General features: G+C 37.9%; 1 protein-coding gene across 1 annotated transcript in view; it reads right to left on the bottom strand.

Moving 5' to 3' along the window:
• recql5 (RecQ helicase-like 5) overlaps positions 1-18,046 on the bottom strand; it is a 37,067-nt gene that overhangs the window by 15,872 nt on the left and 3,149 nt on the right. The window contains exons 4-7 of the mRNA XM_017494695.3: positions 15,713-15,809; positions 13,466-13,577; positions 13,150-13,312; positions 11,218-11,300 (exon numbers count right to left, since the gene is read on the bottom strand). Of these exons, the coding sequence (XP_017350184.2) occupies positions 11,218-11,300; positions 13,150-13,312; positions 13,466-13,577; positions 15,713-15,809 (455 nt within the window). The remainder of the gene's footprint in view (positions 1-11,217; positions 11,301-13,149; positions 13,313-13,465; positions 13,578-15,712; positions 15,810-18,046) is intronic.

Genomic DNA, 18,046 nt, shown 5'->3' with positions numbered 1-18,046 from the left:
AGATCCTTCAAGGTATCATGGAGGGGAGGTATTTCTGAAACTCAGCAACTCACAACTGGCGTTCCACAGGGGTCAGTTCTGGGTCCACTCCTCTTTTCTATCTACACTATATCTCTAGGGCAGGTGATTGAGTCTCATGGCTTCTCATATCATTGCTATGCTGATGACACCCAGCTCCATTTGTCCTTCCAGCCTGACAATCCATCTGTCTCTGCACGCATCTCTGCTTGCCTTTCGGACATCTCGGTCTGGATGAAGGAAAACCATCTTAAACTTAACCTGGCAAAATCTGAGCTTCTCGTGATCCCGGCCTGTCCTTCAATCAACCACAACTTCACTGTACAGCTCGGCTCACTCACACTCATGCCAACCACTACAGCCAGGAACCTTGGGGTGATTCTTGATAACAGCTTGACCTTTACAGACCATATCTCAGCAACTGCAAGGTCCTGTAGGTTCATCCTTTAAAAGGTTCATCAAGGTTCATCAAGAAAATCCGACCCTACATCACCAAACAGGCTACACAGATTCTAGTTCAGGCTCTTGTTATCTCTAAATTGGACTACTGCAACTCACTGCTTTCAGGCCTCCCAGCCAGCTCCATCAAACCCCTTGAGATGATTCAGAATTCTGCAGCGCGCCTCGTCTTCAACCAGTCCAAGAGAACCCATGTCACACCCCTCTTCATCTCCCTCCACTGGCTTCCTGTAGCTGCCCGCATCAAGTTCAAGGCCTTGATGCTCACCTACAAGACCTTGTCAGGAGCAACACCCTCCTACCTCAACTCTCTCCTGAAGGCTTACATTCCCTCTCGCAACCTGCGATCGATTAGCGACCGACGTTTAGCAGTTCCAACTCAGTGTGGCACAAGGTCCCTTTCCAGAACCTTCACACTAACTGTTCCTCAGTGGTGGAATGCACTTCCAATCTCAATCCGGACCGCTGAATCTCTCACCATCTTCAAAAAACAGCTAAATACCCACCTCTTCCGTGAACACCTAACCAAATCATAATTTAAAAGAAAGAAAAAAAAAAAAAAAAAAAAAAAAAAAATTGCACTTACACCTCTACTCTGCACTTTGCTTCTTCTGGAATTCAATTAATAGATCTTGTATGGTAGCACTTCTTGTATTGTTCTCTGCTTGATATATCGCTTTGCTTGTATCTTTCTCATTTGTAAGTTGCTTTTGATAAAAGCGTCTGCTAAGTGAATAAATGTAAATAATTAAACTGCTCATGTGCTGGTGCCGAGACCATCAGGATTCACTTTTAACAATGCATAACAAAAACTGTGTGTACACACAAACAGCAAAACAGGCATGGCATTATTATACTAGGATACGGATATAGTTCAAAGCAGGCAGAATAAATGTGTAATATTCTGTATTTGTATTTGTACTATGTTCTATTTATTCCTTGTGTTATATTTGTTTAGCTTGAACCCAATAGCCTACCAGAACCAACAGCCTAGTTATTCTTCATTCCTCAGATACTACATATACATATATATACATATATATACATTATATATATATATATATATATATATATATATATATATATATATATACACACACATACATATTTTATATATATACATATACATTTATATATATATACATTTATATATATATATATATATATATATATATATATATATATATATATATATATATATATATATATATATATATATATATATATATACACACACACATATAATTATATATAAACAGTCTCTTGGAATTTGGACATATCATATGTTGGGACATATCTACTGTTTTACATACAGTAGAACCGTCCTCCAAGGATTCAAAACAAAGACCCCTGTAAGTGGGTCCAAGTACACTGGACTACAGCACAAATTACTTATTGTTAAATACATCTGTGGCCCAGCACAACACCATGACTCATGCATGCCATACAAATGACTTGGGCTATTATTAGATCTAGCACCTAAGTAAAATTCTGATCTGCCTGGACACACTGCGAGAAGTCATCAAGAGTTAGATAAGGCCTTCTGTTAGACCTACACATGAAGAAACATTTCTAAGGAAGGTGAAAGAAAAGACATTGCGTCGTATGGGATTTGTTTACTATTAACTGTCCCATAATCCCTGAATTCAACTTTTATAACTATAGTTCATTTGCTAGCAGCTTGAGCAGCATGCAGTCCACAAACAAAGCTACAAGAACATTAACCTGCTTCCAGTGAGGACTAATATCTCTTAAACACTACATACACACCTAGCCCTAACCTGACACCAACCCAGGCCGTAACCCTTGCTGATACTGGGTCTACCCAGAACTAGAATATCCCACCCAAAGACAGAACAAAATTGACTGACAAAATGATCCCAATTAGTGAAAGTTGGAAGTTTATTCACTGACTATTTATGCAAACTCGAATTAACAGATAAGAATGTGTGTGGTGGCCTTGTGTGTGATGGACACGTGGGTCCAAAAGTCTGAGATCACATTTTATTTTTAATTTAAAATTGGAAATAAACAGGTTTTTAGAATTTTTAATACCAACTCCTACACTACATATTCAGGATTCCCCTTCTCTTTCAACAAAAGAGATCCTGCAAGTCATCTTGTCCGGCAGTGCTACCACCTGCCCATTGGATTCAATCCCTTCCACAATGCTCCAGACCATCTCACAAGACCTCCTCTCCTTCATCACTACTATCATGAATGGCTCCATAACATCTGGTCATGTACCAATGGCATTAAAGAGAGCAAGGGTTATTCCCATCCTGAAGAAATCCAGTCTGGATCCCTTAGACATAAGCAACTACTGACCTGGTATCACTTCCCTCATTTCTGCCCCAAATCCTCGAATGCACTGTCAACAATCAACTTTCAGTCTATCTCTCACAGAACAACCTCCAAGATCCTAACCAGTCTGGCTTCAAAGTGGCACATTCCACAGAAACTGCCCTTGTGGCAGTCACTGAGAAGCTCAATACTGCTAGATCAGCCAAATTGTCCTTAGTCCTCATTCTCCTCGACCTTTTCAGAGTGTTTGACATAGTCAACCACAAGACTTTCTTGCCCATCCTCACGAGTCTTTTTTGATTTGTGGCACAGCATGGCAATGCTTCCTACCTGGAAGGACAGTCATATCAGATGACATGGAGGGGATCCACACTGGATGCCTATAAACACATGAATTGTCTTTTTGGTGTTCTATTCATGCCAGATTCAGAATCAGACAGCAACATTATTACAGGAGCTCATATCCTTTCCTTTGCTTACCCAGCTGTCTTGCTAATGAGTTGATTCAGTTCACATCTTTCATGTGAATGGAGCTGGACAGATCACCATCAAAAGATACTCAAAACAATTATAGATTATAGACTGCCATCAGTTTTCCCCAATGTGTATGTTGCCTGTAGGCTTTTCCTTACTCTGCCCGTTAGCAACAGTGAAGGGGAACGTTCATTTTCTCTCATGGCAAAAGTCTAAAATGAACTAAGAACCAAATGTATCAAGGGCGTCTCAACGCTCTGTCTTTAATGGCCATTGAATGTGAACTGTTGAGGGAACTGGATTTTGATGACCTTGTGGAAGAGTTTTCCCCGCCCGCCCCCCACGACCCCGGTCACTGACGTCGATTCACAACAGTGAAAAACGATTTCTATGAATAAAACACACCTTAAAAAACAGCGGAGGTCACAGAACGAGCTGCTGGAGGAAAAGTGCACAATCCAGTTTGTCCAAAACATGACTGTTTTATATTAAGTGCTTCAAACAAACTCATAAGTGTATTAGCGTGGCTTATCGTGTCAGATGCATGAGCTGTTTAATGTGTTCCAGACATGTTTTCTTTAGCGCAGAAATGCCATTTTTACATTTATATCCTTATCTGTATATGCTAGAAATTCATGCCAGTATTTCCATTTTACATAAAGACTCAATAACTTTTACAGAATAAAGAAACATGTTACTGTGTTCACATGACCGAATGTATTACTGCAGAACAACCTCTTACCAGTTAACACTGAGTTTGTGCTTTTGTGTTTTCTTTTTCAGCATTTTAAATATAGCTAATTAACTTCTGCTTTAAGGCTTGTGGACAATCAGTTGTTTTTTGTTTTCAAAAAATAATGTCAATATTTTAAAAAAATCTTTTAAAAAAAAAAAAAAAAATCTATACCATAGCCCACATAAATACATTTAATAAATTTTTCATAGCCTTTAATTTGCACAATGTTTGAAGGACAAGAATTTGAAATAACGTTTTTTGGACAAAAAAAAATAATACAGAAAATAAAAATTGGCCTTTTAACCCAACTAATCGATCAATTGAAGAAATAATCGACAGATCGATCGATCAAAATTGATCAAAATTGATCAAAATTAGTTGCAGCCATGCCTCAGCTAAGGTAAAAAACCTTTTTTTTTTTACTAAGCTATATGCTCTGGTGATGATATTGCTGCTCGTTTATCCACATGACACTGCTTAGATGTTGAAAGATATTGGTGAGATTTAAATGAGGGAATTTGTGGTGTGAAAAAAATATTGTGTGCATTCTCCCCACTTAACGGTCTTTTTTAAAGCCGTCATTTCTGGGCCATTATATGCGTTATCTCCATGATAAATTTCAAACAGGGAAAAATCAACACTGCAAAAACCGGGTAGGAAAGGGTATAACCAGGGTGCCAAGTACACACACACACACACTCACAGAAACGTCTTTCTACTAGTCTACAAGGCTACTAGGTTTCCGGTTACACGAGCATTTGAGATAGTTCAGAGAGGGACTTGGGGCTCGGACTCAGCAGTCAATGAAAACAGCATGCATACAGTAAACCTCACCACGATCCCACAAAAGGTCTCTGTGTGCCACGTCTCGACAACACAGCTGCAACTTCAAGAACAGAGGCACTATTAAATAATCCAGTTAAGTATTTATGCATACTTCTGTCATAGTTTTGTTGCTCACTTGATGCTTTCACAATGGAAAGTTTCACATAGTGTGCAAGTTAAAAGGAAAACAGTGTTGAGCCTATTAAACTAAACGGACATGATAAAAATGAGTCACATGATGGAGGAATGCCTGAGGCAGAAAACTAAGTTTTTTTAAGTTGAGGTACTGCATGCATGACAGGCTGTCAGGAAATGATTTCATTTGCATTAATACAGTCAAGGCCTCTCTTTTGTCAAATTTCAATTCCCTAATTCCAAGCAATGTAGCAAAGACACTTTTCACTGCTGTAATAAAAAGGCACCCCAGTCCAGAAAGCAACAAACAACAACCACACTCTTACACTGCTAGAATAGTTTTTGAATTAACGGAGGAGAAGGGAAGAAAAAAAAAAAAGGAAAAGGAGAGTTTCCAGGGTGATCGGAGGGGAGGAGAAGTAGGCAGTCCTGCTGAGACAAAAGGGGGTGTGTGGGGGTGAGAGAGGTAAACAGAGAAAGAGAGGCAGGACAAAAACAGACAGAAAGACAGAGAGAGAGAGAGAGAGAGGCAGTCTCTTGTGGAGAGAACATAAAGAAGACCTAAAGCTGACTTCTGGCTATGAAGGGGAGGGGGGGGGCGGGGGTCCAGGCTGAAAAATACAACTCGTATGCATGTTAAGTAGTTAGTCACTCAACAGAACAGCAACAGCCTTATCTGTGTGACAGCACTTGGATAACTGCCTGCAACGAACAAGTACAGAAAGAGAAGGCAATAAACTGAGAAAAAGAAGAACAAAAACATTCAGAATGAGACAAGCATAACAAGGGAAACAAGACTGGACAGCAGTGAAAAGGCAGCCTGTACGCAACTCTGTGGAGGAGTTAAACAGTCAGCCAGGCTGCTTGAGGAATTCCCTAATCTACTACTGGAACTGGAGCAAGGGAAAAGGGGCAGTACATTATTTTCCCCTCAGGTAAGAGAGGATCTCGTTTTGTTAATGCAAACTGGTAAGACTTGTTAAGGCAATGCTGCACAAAGTCAGTCACACCTAATTCACGCCTAATTCACATGTTAGAAAGATAACGTCTGTATGTGCTTGAAGACTGGTTAAAGAAGAAATGACACTTAAATTCCTTGTACAAGACTGACTAATTTCAAACACCTGCTGCATGCCATTCAGACAAGGAATGCACTACAATATTCCTACAACTATTCTTGTCCAACTGTGTTGATGCATAACCTTCTAAAGTCCAACGCCTGTCCATCACTGTTCAAACAGAACAAAAAAAAAAAAACAACCTTAGAAAAACACACAGGGTGTGGGAATAGAAAAGCCAAAATAGGGTGGCTGAGTCAGTTGACCGGAATCTGTTCACGGCCACACCCGCAATTAAGTACAAATGTAAACTATGTGCAAAGCACTTGTAAATGCTATCCTTTACATATTATGTTTACTTACAGACTAAATCTTTATGTATTACGTTTACTTACAGACTAAACCTTTACAAAATACTTTACTTACAGACTAAACTTTTATCATATTACTGCGTTTACTGTGTGTTACCTCATATTTCACCACTGTGAAACAGGAAGTCATGGTTGAACAATTTACTGTTCATAGTCACCCAGGTGTAATAAAAAAATGTAAAATATCAATAATTCAAGATCAATAATTGTTGTACACCTATATTTAACAAAGTTTATTTTGATGAACCTGTGTTTTGTTTGCAATTGTTTGATATCCATGAGAGCAGAGTATTTTTGTGAATTTCTTTTAGCAAAATATCAAAAGGTTAAACAAAAGACAATTTTTCACAGCTTTATTTTGCTCATATTTACCAAGGGTGCCAATATTAGTGGAGGGCACTGTACAACATTTACTTAGACTAAACTTTTTAATTATGTTTACTTACAAACTAACTGTTTACATAATAGCTGCATGCTTACAAACTAAACAAATCTTTACATACTCTCTTTACATGCTACGCTACATACTTGTATACTAAACCTTTACATACTGTTTTGTAAGCTAAAGACACAACCAGGCCTGATTACTGCAAACCCTTTTCAATCAAATCAACACTTAAATAGAACTTTTTATACAGCAGGAAGATGGTTAAAAGGTCTTACCCAGTAATGCACTATGCCAAAATTGAAAGAAATTCCAGAAATTAGGAAGAAGGTGATTGAAATACATCAGTCTGGGAAGGGTTACAAAGCTATTTCAAAGGCCCTGGGACTCCAAAGAATCACAGTGAGAACAATTATGTCCAAATGGAAAAACTTGTCACCGTAATGAACCTTCCCAGAAATGGCCGACCTTCCAAAATTCCCCCAGGAGCACTGCAACAAATCATCCAGAAAGCCACAAGAGTGTCAAGGACATCATGAAAGAACCTACAGGCCTCTCTTGCATCAATAAAGGTCACTGTTCAAGACACTGGACAAAAGACATCCATGGAAGAGTAGTGGGTTGAAAACCACTGCTAACCCAGAAGAACATTAAGGCTCGTCTGAATTTTGCCAAAACACACTCTGATGATGCTCAAACCTTTTGGGAGAATATTCTGTGGATTGATGAGCCGAAAGTGGAACTGTGTGCAAGACAGGGACCCCATTACATCTTGCATAAACCAAACACAGAATTCCACAAAATGAGCATCATAACTACACTCAAGCATGGTGGAGGAAGTGTGATGGTGTGGGGATACTTTGCTGCTTCAGGGCCTGGACAACTTGCAATAATCAAGGGAAACATGAATTCTGCTCTCTGCCAGAAAATACTAAAGGAGAATGTTCAGTCTTCAGTCTGTAAGTTGAAACTCGAGCAAAACTGGATTATGCAGCAAGACAATGATCCAAAGCATAGGAGTAAGTCCTAGTCCTAACTGAAAGACTGATCTTCAGTTATTAGAAGCTTTTGGTTGCAGTTATTGCTGCTAAAGGTGGCACAACCAGATTTTAAGTTTAAGGGGACAATTAGTTTTTCACATGGGTGATAGGTGTTGGATAACTTTAATTTTGCTTCAATAAAGATAAATACACAAAAACAAAGACATTTTCACAGCACTCAATACTAAACTTTTACATACTACATTTTTATACTTACAAACTAAATGTCATAAAACTATGTTTACATAGTTATGTGCTAAACCTCTTCCTTTAACCTGGTTGTTAAACCAGTACAAACACAGCTCTTATCCCTTTTTATCTCAACCCTTAATGTTGCACTGTGATGACATCCAATCTATCCAAATCGTTGTAAAGTCAGTTTTGAATATGGAGTTGGATTACGTTCCACAACACCTACATCTTAGATCAAAAGCAACAACTAGAAGCCTGTGGTCTTTGAACTGAAAAAGCTGTATCCCCCTTTAGAGTCCTTTTTCTCCACACTGTGGCAACCGCACCCAGTGATATACACCCTTATGGACTACACCCAACTCACTCCACCACAAGAAGTCCCAAAAAAGCATGTTGGATGATAGGCCTACATGGGTTTAACCATCGGGTTCTCTTCTGTTTGGCTGAAGCAGCACATGTCTGCAGATGCACAGAAAAGCCACGTTTGTAGGAAGTGTGCTCGATCTGTTGACCACATGACATATGACACATATGACATGATGTGAATTCAAAGGACACATTTAGGTGTGGTATGCAGTGAGTGAGGGTTCCAAGTTAAGCCTGAATTTCTACTGGGGTCATGTCAGACTATAAATGACACCGACAGTAAACTCTGTTTTTGGCAGGAGGCCATCCAGATTAGGAACGGAGTCAGCGCACTGATCCGAATACTGTCTACTTGTTACTGACAGCTGTGACCAGCCGAGAGAATGGATGCCAAACAGGAGGTACTTGATATCCTCCAAAAGATTTGGACCAAGCTACAGACTCTACCTGAAGCAAACTCCATCGACGTAGGAGGCTTCCTCATCCTCCTCCTCTTTGTTTGTAAGTGCCACGTGTTTGAAATATTTTTTTTAACACATCTGCTGGATATCGAGTAGATATATATACACGACTTTGGGTGTGTTCTAATTTAATTTCTCTCATGTGGGCAATCTATATTTAGCAGGCTACTTCATGGATGCATTCAGATAAAACCTCAATGCAAAATCCATAATGGTGCCAAACCTAACCACCACAGTTTAGTCAACAAACCATGTAAAATTTAAAGTAAACAAAGATTGTTCATAGAGCTAGAGCTAAGTTTCTAAATCCAGCATGTGTCAAAATCACCAACAAAAAAATTTCTGGGTTTGGCTGTCCTTTGGAGAAGATGGGAGAAAACATGAAAATGGCACGAAAATGGATGCATTAGGTTCTTTGAGGACCGATTCCTGGGCCATTTTAGGTTGGACAAAAAACAAGTTTGATGTCTTCATGGTTATATTAAATAGCTCTGGATATTGAGACACTCAAATATTTAGCTGCTCCTTCAATGTAATTATCAAGTAGTAGTACGTAGTAAGACGTTACAGTCACTGACTACCTTTAGGTGGCCTTACACCACATGGTGCATGTAGACGCCAAGTCAAGGTTAGAAAGAAACATAATATTTTGTTTTGGTAAAATATAATTAAGCTTTCTGAATGTAGAGAAGCCGAAGTATATTACTAGCAGAATTCAGCCACAGTGACATCCCAGGGGTCCCCCCCACCCCCACCCCCCCACACAAATGGAAATGCATTTATTTCAATAAATGGAACAAGTGGGAAGCCACACTGATGATTAGTAACAGATGAAACTATATAAAAATACAATCAAAATAAGTTTGCTCTCAGAACAGAATGAGAAATAGGAGAAGAGCTGATGGCAGATTTTTAGAGTCTTATTTTATATTTTTGCTATGAACTATACAGACCGAGATGTACCAATCTGACAGCCTGGAAAAATGGCATTTTATGAAACTGCCAGAGGCACTGCACAGTAATGCATTCTCATAGATTTCACTCTCTGCCATGACACTTTGGGTGAGAAATTACAGGCACTGTGGGTGTCTGTCATTTCTCACCCAATGTGCTGAAGCACAGGTTGTCCAAGTCCTTTTGAAATCAAGAATATTGTGTTGATAGATATGGCCTGAAATCCAAAAACACCAACTCCTTTTATTTAACTTTATTTGCTTTCCTATTTGAGGGAGAAAATATTGAATAGTTGTGTTGTTTTTTTTCAGTGACATTCCTGGCTTTGGTGGTGTTTGCTTGTGCACAGTGCTGTTGTAGCTGTGGACAAAAGCCAAGAAATAACGACTCTGTCCTCTGAACCATCTCTACAGTTCAGTCAACCATGGAGAGATACCACACAGTTAAAGAGGGACAGAGAAAAGAATGGACAAAGAGAGGTCACTACAAAAGCTTTGGGGAAAATAGTTTTTGCATTGGGCCTTTTCATGCCTGCCTCCATGACACAGTAAAAAAAATAAAAAGGAAATAAAGTCTGAGGGGAGAGCATGGTCTTGTCAGCCCTCTGGTGTCAACTCAAAGAACTTCAGAGTATACAGAATGAACTAAAACTGCAAATGTCGCTTTTACTCTTTAACGTTTATGTGATGCTTGTGAATAATCTCACAAATGTAATCTGTACTATACCTATTAGGTATGTAGGAGAGCAATGGATCAGGGAAGGATTGTCAAACCTATACAAGCCAACTGGAACAGGAAGTGGCGGCTCGGTGGTTATGGCTGTGGGCTATAGATCAGAGGGTCTTGAGTTTAAATCCCACAATGACCAAGCTGCCACTAATGGGTCCATGAGCAAGACGTTAACCATCACTTGCTCAGTTGGATTCATTTCTCAACTGTCACTTTAAATAAAAGCTTCAACCAAATGAGGAAATGTAAATGAAAGAAACGTGGGCAATGGTTGGGATGAACAGCACAGCCAATGCAATTCTGTATTTATTCAATGTATTTTTTTATTATTTGACTAAAGTACTAAGATTGGAACTACAAGTAAGATTTAGTTTTTACAACTAATCCATAACGTGGACATAAGATCTCCAAAGAACCACGTCTAAAGCATAAATGAGAAACATTAAACAAATTATACCTCATCTCATATGGAATTTTTTCAAAATACAATCAGTGTGGTCATGACTATTGTTAAATGTCTCCATACTGATCAAAAACACAAAGTCAAATATTTCTCACTGAATCTTACATGTAGCACCTTTAAGTATTAATAATTTAAGCAATTTATAATAAAACATGTTCCTCTCTTTTATGTAAATCTATATGACACTCAATAAATACAAACCTGTTAACTGCAAAGTTTAAACTGTCTTTAGTGTATGAAATCTTACCCCTCTTGTTCACAGAAAGCAACCATGGCCTCAAAGTCCAGCAAAGGTGCTTTGTCCTGTTCTTTCTCCGACCCTCGTTTCTCCTGAAAGAAAGGGCTTGTTTGATGAAACATTTCAAAAACACTCAATAACACAAGTGACATCCAAACTACAAGTCTAAAACATACATTGAATATTAAGAACCTTTTATTCCCCAAGTTGTTTATAAAGCATTAAAGGACTGGCCAGAAAAGCCTGTTAGATTCCAGGCATGGAACTGTATTAAACTATAAAAGACCAACTAGGAAGACTGCAAGTCTGAAAATGAGCATGTGGAGGACCATATGGATTTCATTGCCTAAATTTAACAACAATGAATCACTGAGCCTCTACACTCCCATACACTAGCACCTGACTATCACGCCCATAAGTAAGTCTTCAACAAACTGTTACCACAAAGTCTGAACCACACAATTGTCTAAAATGTATTTATATGCTGTAGCATTAAGATTTCCCTTTACTGCAACTAAGGGGCCCAAACATATTCTAGCATGACAATGCCCTTGTTCACAAAACAAGGTCCACGCACACATGGTTTGCCAAGGTTGATGTAGAAGAACTCAAGTGACCTGCACAGACCCCGACCTCAACCCCACTGAACACCTTTGGGATGAACTGGAACGCCAACTGTGGGCCAGGCCTCCTCCTCATGATATCACTGCTAGATATCAATTATGGCTGAATGAGCACAAATCCCCACAGCCACACTCCAAAATCTAGTGGAAAGCCTTCCCAGAAGAGTGGAGGTTATTAGAACAGCAAAGTGGGACTAAATCAGGAGAATAAAATGTTCAACAAACCAAAATATGGAGGTGATTCATCAGGTTTCCACAAAATTTTGGCCATATAATGTATATACGATTTGGAAGTCTAAACTCTGCATCAATAAAAAAAAAAAAGCCACTTGCGTGGGCAGTTTCAACTTTCATGTGTAAATATGATGTTCAAAGCACTAGGATAGATCAGTGAGGCCCAAGAGACACTAAAACCTATCTGTGATACAGAAAAGCACAGTACAGATTTCTGTTTTCATTGAATATACCTTTATCAACATTTTGAAAATTATTTTTTCCCCCTGTTTTCCCCAAGATTAAGTATTGCCAATTCTCACCATCTCATGACAGCACCACCAGTCAGGGTGAATAGCCTTAGGACTGCAATTACTAGGAACAGTTTGTGCCCCAGTCTCCATCATTGAACAGTTTGAATACAATATACTTCAAGTTAAAACGATAATGATGCTCATGCTCAAGTTCCTGTTAAGACAATTAGCACTAACTCATCTGGATCCTCTCAAGGTTTTCTTATTGCCACCATTTATAACCAAATTTCTACAAAGCTGCTTTGTGACAATGTCCATTGTTAAAAGTGTTAAATAAATAAAATCAAATTGAATTGAATTGATACTTCTTTCCTCTGAGACAGCTGAAGCAAACGCTCACATCTTTTGGAACCGCATCACAGAGCAGCTGAACATGTTTAGTGGGAAAGATAGCAGCTCTGTACCATACACATTAGTTCACAGACACCCACAATTGACATGTCTTACTCTGATTAATAGGGGACAGGATAACAGCATCTCTCAGACACAGAGAGGAGGGCCAAATATGCTCTTTCAGACTCCTGGCTACAGCCCTGTGGTTTCACCGGGAGTCTGTCTTGTCATTTCTCAGCACCGGAGTGAACACTTTCAAAGTTGCACTACTTAGGAGCTTGAACTTCACTTAACTTAAGACATGCATTGAATCCATTACTGGGAAATAGGGAAACTGAGTCAGGTTAAAGAAAGCTGTCTGAGTTTTACAAGTATCAAACTTAAACCTTTTCATCATGTAATCTAAACTATAACCTAATATTCACCAATCACTGTGTAATGTTTTCAGTGTTACGTGCCTGCTTGCGGGTGATCTCTTTACAGATGAGAAAGCGGAGTTGGTCTCGGTCTCTGGGAGAGTAGTATATGCGGCAAGAAGAGGGCAGGCCGTCACGACCAGCACGTCCCGATTCCTGATAATAACTGGCCAAGGATTTAGCCAAGTTCCAGTGAGCTACAAACCTGTGAGATACAAAGATATCTCACATCAGGACATATCTATGAGCATGCTCCCACAAATGGGATCATGAATTTGAAGTATTGCATTGTAAGTAAGAAAGTTACACTGTATGCAAAATGATCTGTTGCTGATAGAAACAGATCATCATTACTCACCTCACATTGGCCTTGTCAACACCCATCCCGAAGCTGACAGTAGCCACAATGACAGGCACCTTCCCTTCCATCCAATCAGCCTGTGAATCAGTGCGATCTCCTGCTTTCAGGCCTGCTCACACAGACATGAATGAAAACAATAAAAACAGCATCTTTTGTATTTCCAAAAGGAACCTAAGAATAAAAGTGAAGCGTTTCATTCCAAATCACAGTGACTCGTGTCATTTTAAGTTTTGTTTATAAATGATTCCTTCGTGCAAAATTTATTTAAGCACATGGCAAGTTTTTGCAAATCTATATGTCCATCAGAAACAACAAACAATCACTGGATTAAAATATCTATTTTTTTATTTTTATTTAGAATAAATTTTGACATAAAAATAAATAATTAGTAGCAATAGATAGAAAATCAGAACATCTCAAAACCATAACCAGTATAAAAACATCTGAACCTAATAGAATAATAAAAAAAAATAAGATGACTCACATTACCACCAATACTCATTTTAAAGGATCATAGGTAACACTATTTTAAAGAACACATAAGTTCTTGTTATTTGTTTAACAAAGCTCAAATTTAACCGTCTGTATTAGTCTTTATTCAAGGGTTGTATTGCTACATAACTGGAGATAAGTTATATACAAATGACTAATAAATGCATCATTAGTTGTGATAATGTGCTATAAACACATTATTAGAACAGTGCTGTACAAACTATTGAGCATTAATTAATAACCTAAATGTCCATGTTTGACCTGTTTGACCATGTTTAACCTCTATGTTGGGTCACATGACTGCAGTTTACTGAAAATGTATTCATTTTTAGTCCTTCATGAGTGATAACTAAACTTTTACTTTAGAAAATGGACTACATATTAACGTATCAGTGATTTATTCAGCTTTCTTTACTCGTTCTTAAATGAGTAAAAACTTGGCAATGCTTTGAGCCTAAAGGTCTAAGATGGTCATTAAAAATATTAATTCATGCTCAATAGTTTGTATACCCTATTACCATGCAGACCCTGTAGATTTTTAATGATGTGTTTATTGTGCATTATTACAACTCCCTATAACTTTTGTCTAGTCATGTAGCAATACAGGCCATGATAAATAAAGATTAGTACATAGTGAATAAACATTTCACAAGCGTCTAATTTGGGCTTTATTAAGCAAATAATAACACTTTAATTAATCCCATATCCTGTAACTGAGTCCATTTGTATAGAGATAAGTCAACAGTATCAACAGTGCTACAATAAAAGAAACTTTGAGTAAATAAAATGATTTGAATTTAGTGATTGAGTTTATATATACACATTACCGGATAAAAGTTTAGAGACACTTGAGTGAAATGTTTCTCATGATCTTAAAAACCTTTTGATCTGAAAGTGTATGATTAAATGTTTGAGACAAAAATATAATTGTGCCAACATTTTCATTTCTTTCATTAGAAAACGAACATTTTATTTACAAAAAATATATTTTTTAAATGGATGACTTGGAGTGAAATTTTCTGAAAAGCAGCCAATAAGTGTCCAGTATAGGTGTGAGCTCCTTTAATACTGTTTAAAAAGCATCTCAGGGGGATTCTTCAAGAAATCGTTTGAGAAAATGCCAAAAATACATTTCTGGAAAATTCAGGCAAGAAGGGTGTCTACATTGAAGATGCTAAAATACTAAATTATTTTTGATTTATTTTGGATTTTTTATCACAACATAATTCCCAAAGTTCCATTCATGTTATTTCAGAGTTTTGATGACTTTATTATTATTATAAAACGTGGGGGGAAAATTAATAAAGATAAAGAATGAGTCTGTCTAAACTTTTGACCGGTAGTGTATGTATTTGTACTTTAATTTGGAAGGGGTGCTTCACCTGAGTTATAACTTCATTTCAATTTTTTTCTCTCAATGATCTTTGTTCCTCTGATGCTTTATGTTCAATCCTACTCACAAATGAAAAACCCAATAATCAAAAGATCTAGTAACTGTTCAGTCTACATTAATAGTGAAAGTTGTACAATAATTATGGGATATTTTCAAATTTCTTAAAAGGATAACCATAGTATATTGAGAAGAACCTCATCTTTAGCCCTCTAAACAATCACATTTTCTTGTAATGCAAACAGATATAATTAAAACATATAAATGACCCGTAAGTATTCAGTCACGTTGCTGAAAACAAAGTGTGGCGTATAACACGTTTTGGAAACAAACTCTGCCATGAAACATTTCTCATGAGTTACCTGCATGGTAGGGCCTAGCCAAAATCCCAAGTTTAGTCAATCTGTGTGCGACATCCTCACAACTCTCTCTTGTGCGACAGTATACAATCCCACAACCCTTTAACACACACAAAAACTTCATTAAAAATGAACACTTACAAACACACACTGGCCACTTTAATAGGAACGCCTGTACACCTGCTTATTCATGCAATTATCCAATCATGGCAAGGGGAAAATTGATCTTCTACTGCTCAGTGAGTCTGTTCCCACTGTAAATAAAGTAGCCTCAGATTCCTGCTCTTGGCTGACAGGAGTGGTGCTCGATGTGGTCTTCTGCTGTTGTAGTCAATTTGCTTCAAGGTTTTATGTGTTGTGCATTCGGAGATGCTTTTCTGCTCACCATGGCTGTAGAGTGACTATTTAAGTGATTGTAGTCTTCCTGTCACCTCTGAACTCTCTCAACAAACAAGGCATTTTGCTGACAGAACTGCTACTCAATGGATGTTTTTTTGGTTTCCTGCACCATTCTGTGTAAACCCTTAAGACTGCATGAAAATCCTAGGAGATTCACGGTTTTTGAAATGCCCTGGTTCAAGATTGCTAAGATCACTGAAGCTCTGCCTTGCGCTGTTGTCACATGAATGCCTGATTGAATAATTGCATTAACCAGCAGGTACACAGGCATTCCTATCAAAGTGTCTGGTATGTAAATGGTACGTAATCATTTCAATAAACTGGGTTTATGTTGGACATATTAAGATCTTAAACTGTCTATAACTTTTATTAGACACTTAACACTTCACACTTAATTTGTTTATTCAGCAAACAGAAGTGAAGTTTCCCAATATTAAACATTGTCTAGGTTCATCTATTATTTGATTACAGTTTGATTACCTACCTCTCTGTAGGTTCAAATTATTAGCAATTATTAAAATAGAAGGAACAAGTGTTATCCACTGATGTAAATTTGGTCTAATGTGAAGTTTATTACACAGGTTATTGGTTTTTAAGAGCTCTCAGAGACCCTCTGACGAAAGACTAATATTCATATGTCTAGACATAGGCCCAAATAATAACTTAATTTGTTTGTCGTATCATTATGAATGCTACAAACATTTCTGTTTAAATGTTTGCAGTAATTGAATCTAGAAAGAAATAGAGCTTGAATGAAAATCTGAGCAAATTCTGAAATCAGGAAAGATGGTATTCTTATGATGTAGGGTGTGGTGCTTTATATAAAGTGATCAAAGAAGCTGAAAAGTGGAATCACACTAAAACAGCTTAGCTGTGCGTATTGGATCGACTGTAGGTATATCAGTGGTGATTTGAGCAAGATCTGGAATGTGGATGGAGGAAAAGACAGCTGTAGTAGTGGTAAGAAAAGCTGTGAGATCTCATCATGGAGTCCAGTTATTTAGTGTATAAGAACAACAAGAGCAGACTAAGTACTGACCCCTGAGGAATTCCTATAGTACAGCTTTGAGGTGATGAACCTGAGTTTCTCTGGACACCATGAAAAGGACCAATATTGTGAATATATTACATCCTAATGTCCAAGGCAACAATAGTGGATGTACCTATCTGCAGTTTTAGAATACTGAAGGTAGCTGAAGGCTTGAGAAGTCTGAGGACTGGATTATTTCATAATTTGATCACTAGCAAAGTACCAAGGTTAACCTGTAAAGTCCATTTTGAAAATCCTCCAATAATCATCAAGGAAGCCATTGCAGGCTCTCCATGTACCCTGACTATTCAGAAAGTGATACCTCAAATATGTGGGATGTCAGAATAACAGTCTGACCTCAAAAATGACAGCTGCATGACTAAGTTTGGTGTAGAGCAAAAAGCAGCATTGTGCACTAGAAAAACCAAACTGCTAGAGTCAGTTTAAGCAAGTACAATCTCTAACTAAGCATTGGAGTTTGAGCACCGCAGCTGAGGGCTGCTTTACATTCAGAGCCAAAAATCTACCAAAGAATATCACAAAAGAAACATCGAAAAGGACAAACATGGATTACTGGGTTAGCCCGATTGAAAAGTTGATGATTTGACATGATACTCATCAAGTTCATACATGCCATCAAAAAAGCTCTTTAACCCATTTGGAATGATCATGATTCAGAAATTTTGCATACGTCATCTCATTTTTTATTTTTAAGTGACGTATACAGAACAGTGCCCAGGATAGGTAAATAATACTGGAAGTGGGCAGTATTTGATATGTCTGTGCAAGATATGACACTTGTATGGAAGAGGTAGCCTAAAGCCCTAAATTCACTCAAAGCAAGAGATCACTAGAAAGTTAAAACAGCAATTTCTCGATTATTATAAATACCCAGGTGCACCTAGCAA

The sequence above is a fragment of the Ictalurus punctatus genome, chromosome 2, assembly GCF_001660625.3.
Source record: "Ictalurus punctatus breed USDA103 chromosome 2, Coco_2.0, whole genome shotgun sequence".
In the NCBI taxonomy this organism is placed as follows: domain Eukaryota; kingdom Metazoa; phylum Chordata; class Actinopteri; order Siluriformes; family Ictaluridae; genus Ictalurus; species Ictalurus punctatus.
The sequence above is the reverse complement of the archived record's forward strand: the minus strand, read 5'-3'. Positions and strand labels throughout refer to the sequence as shown.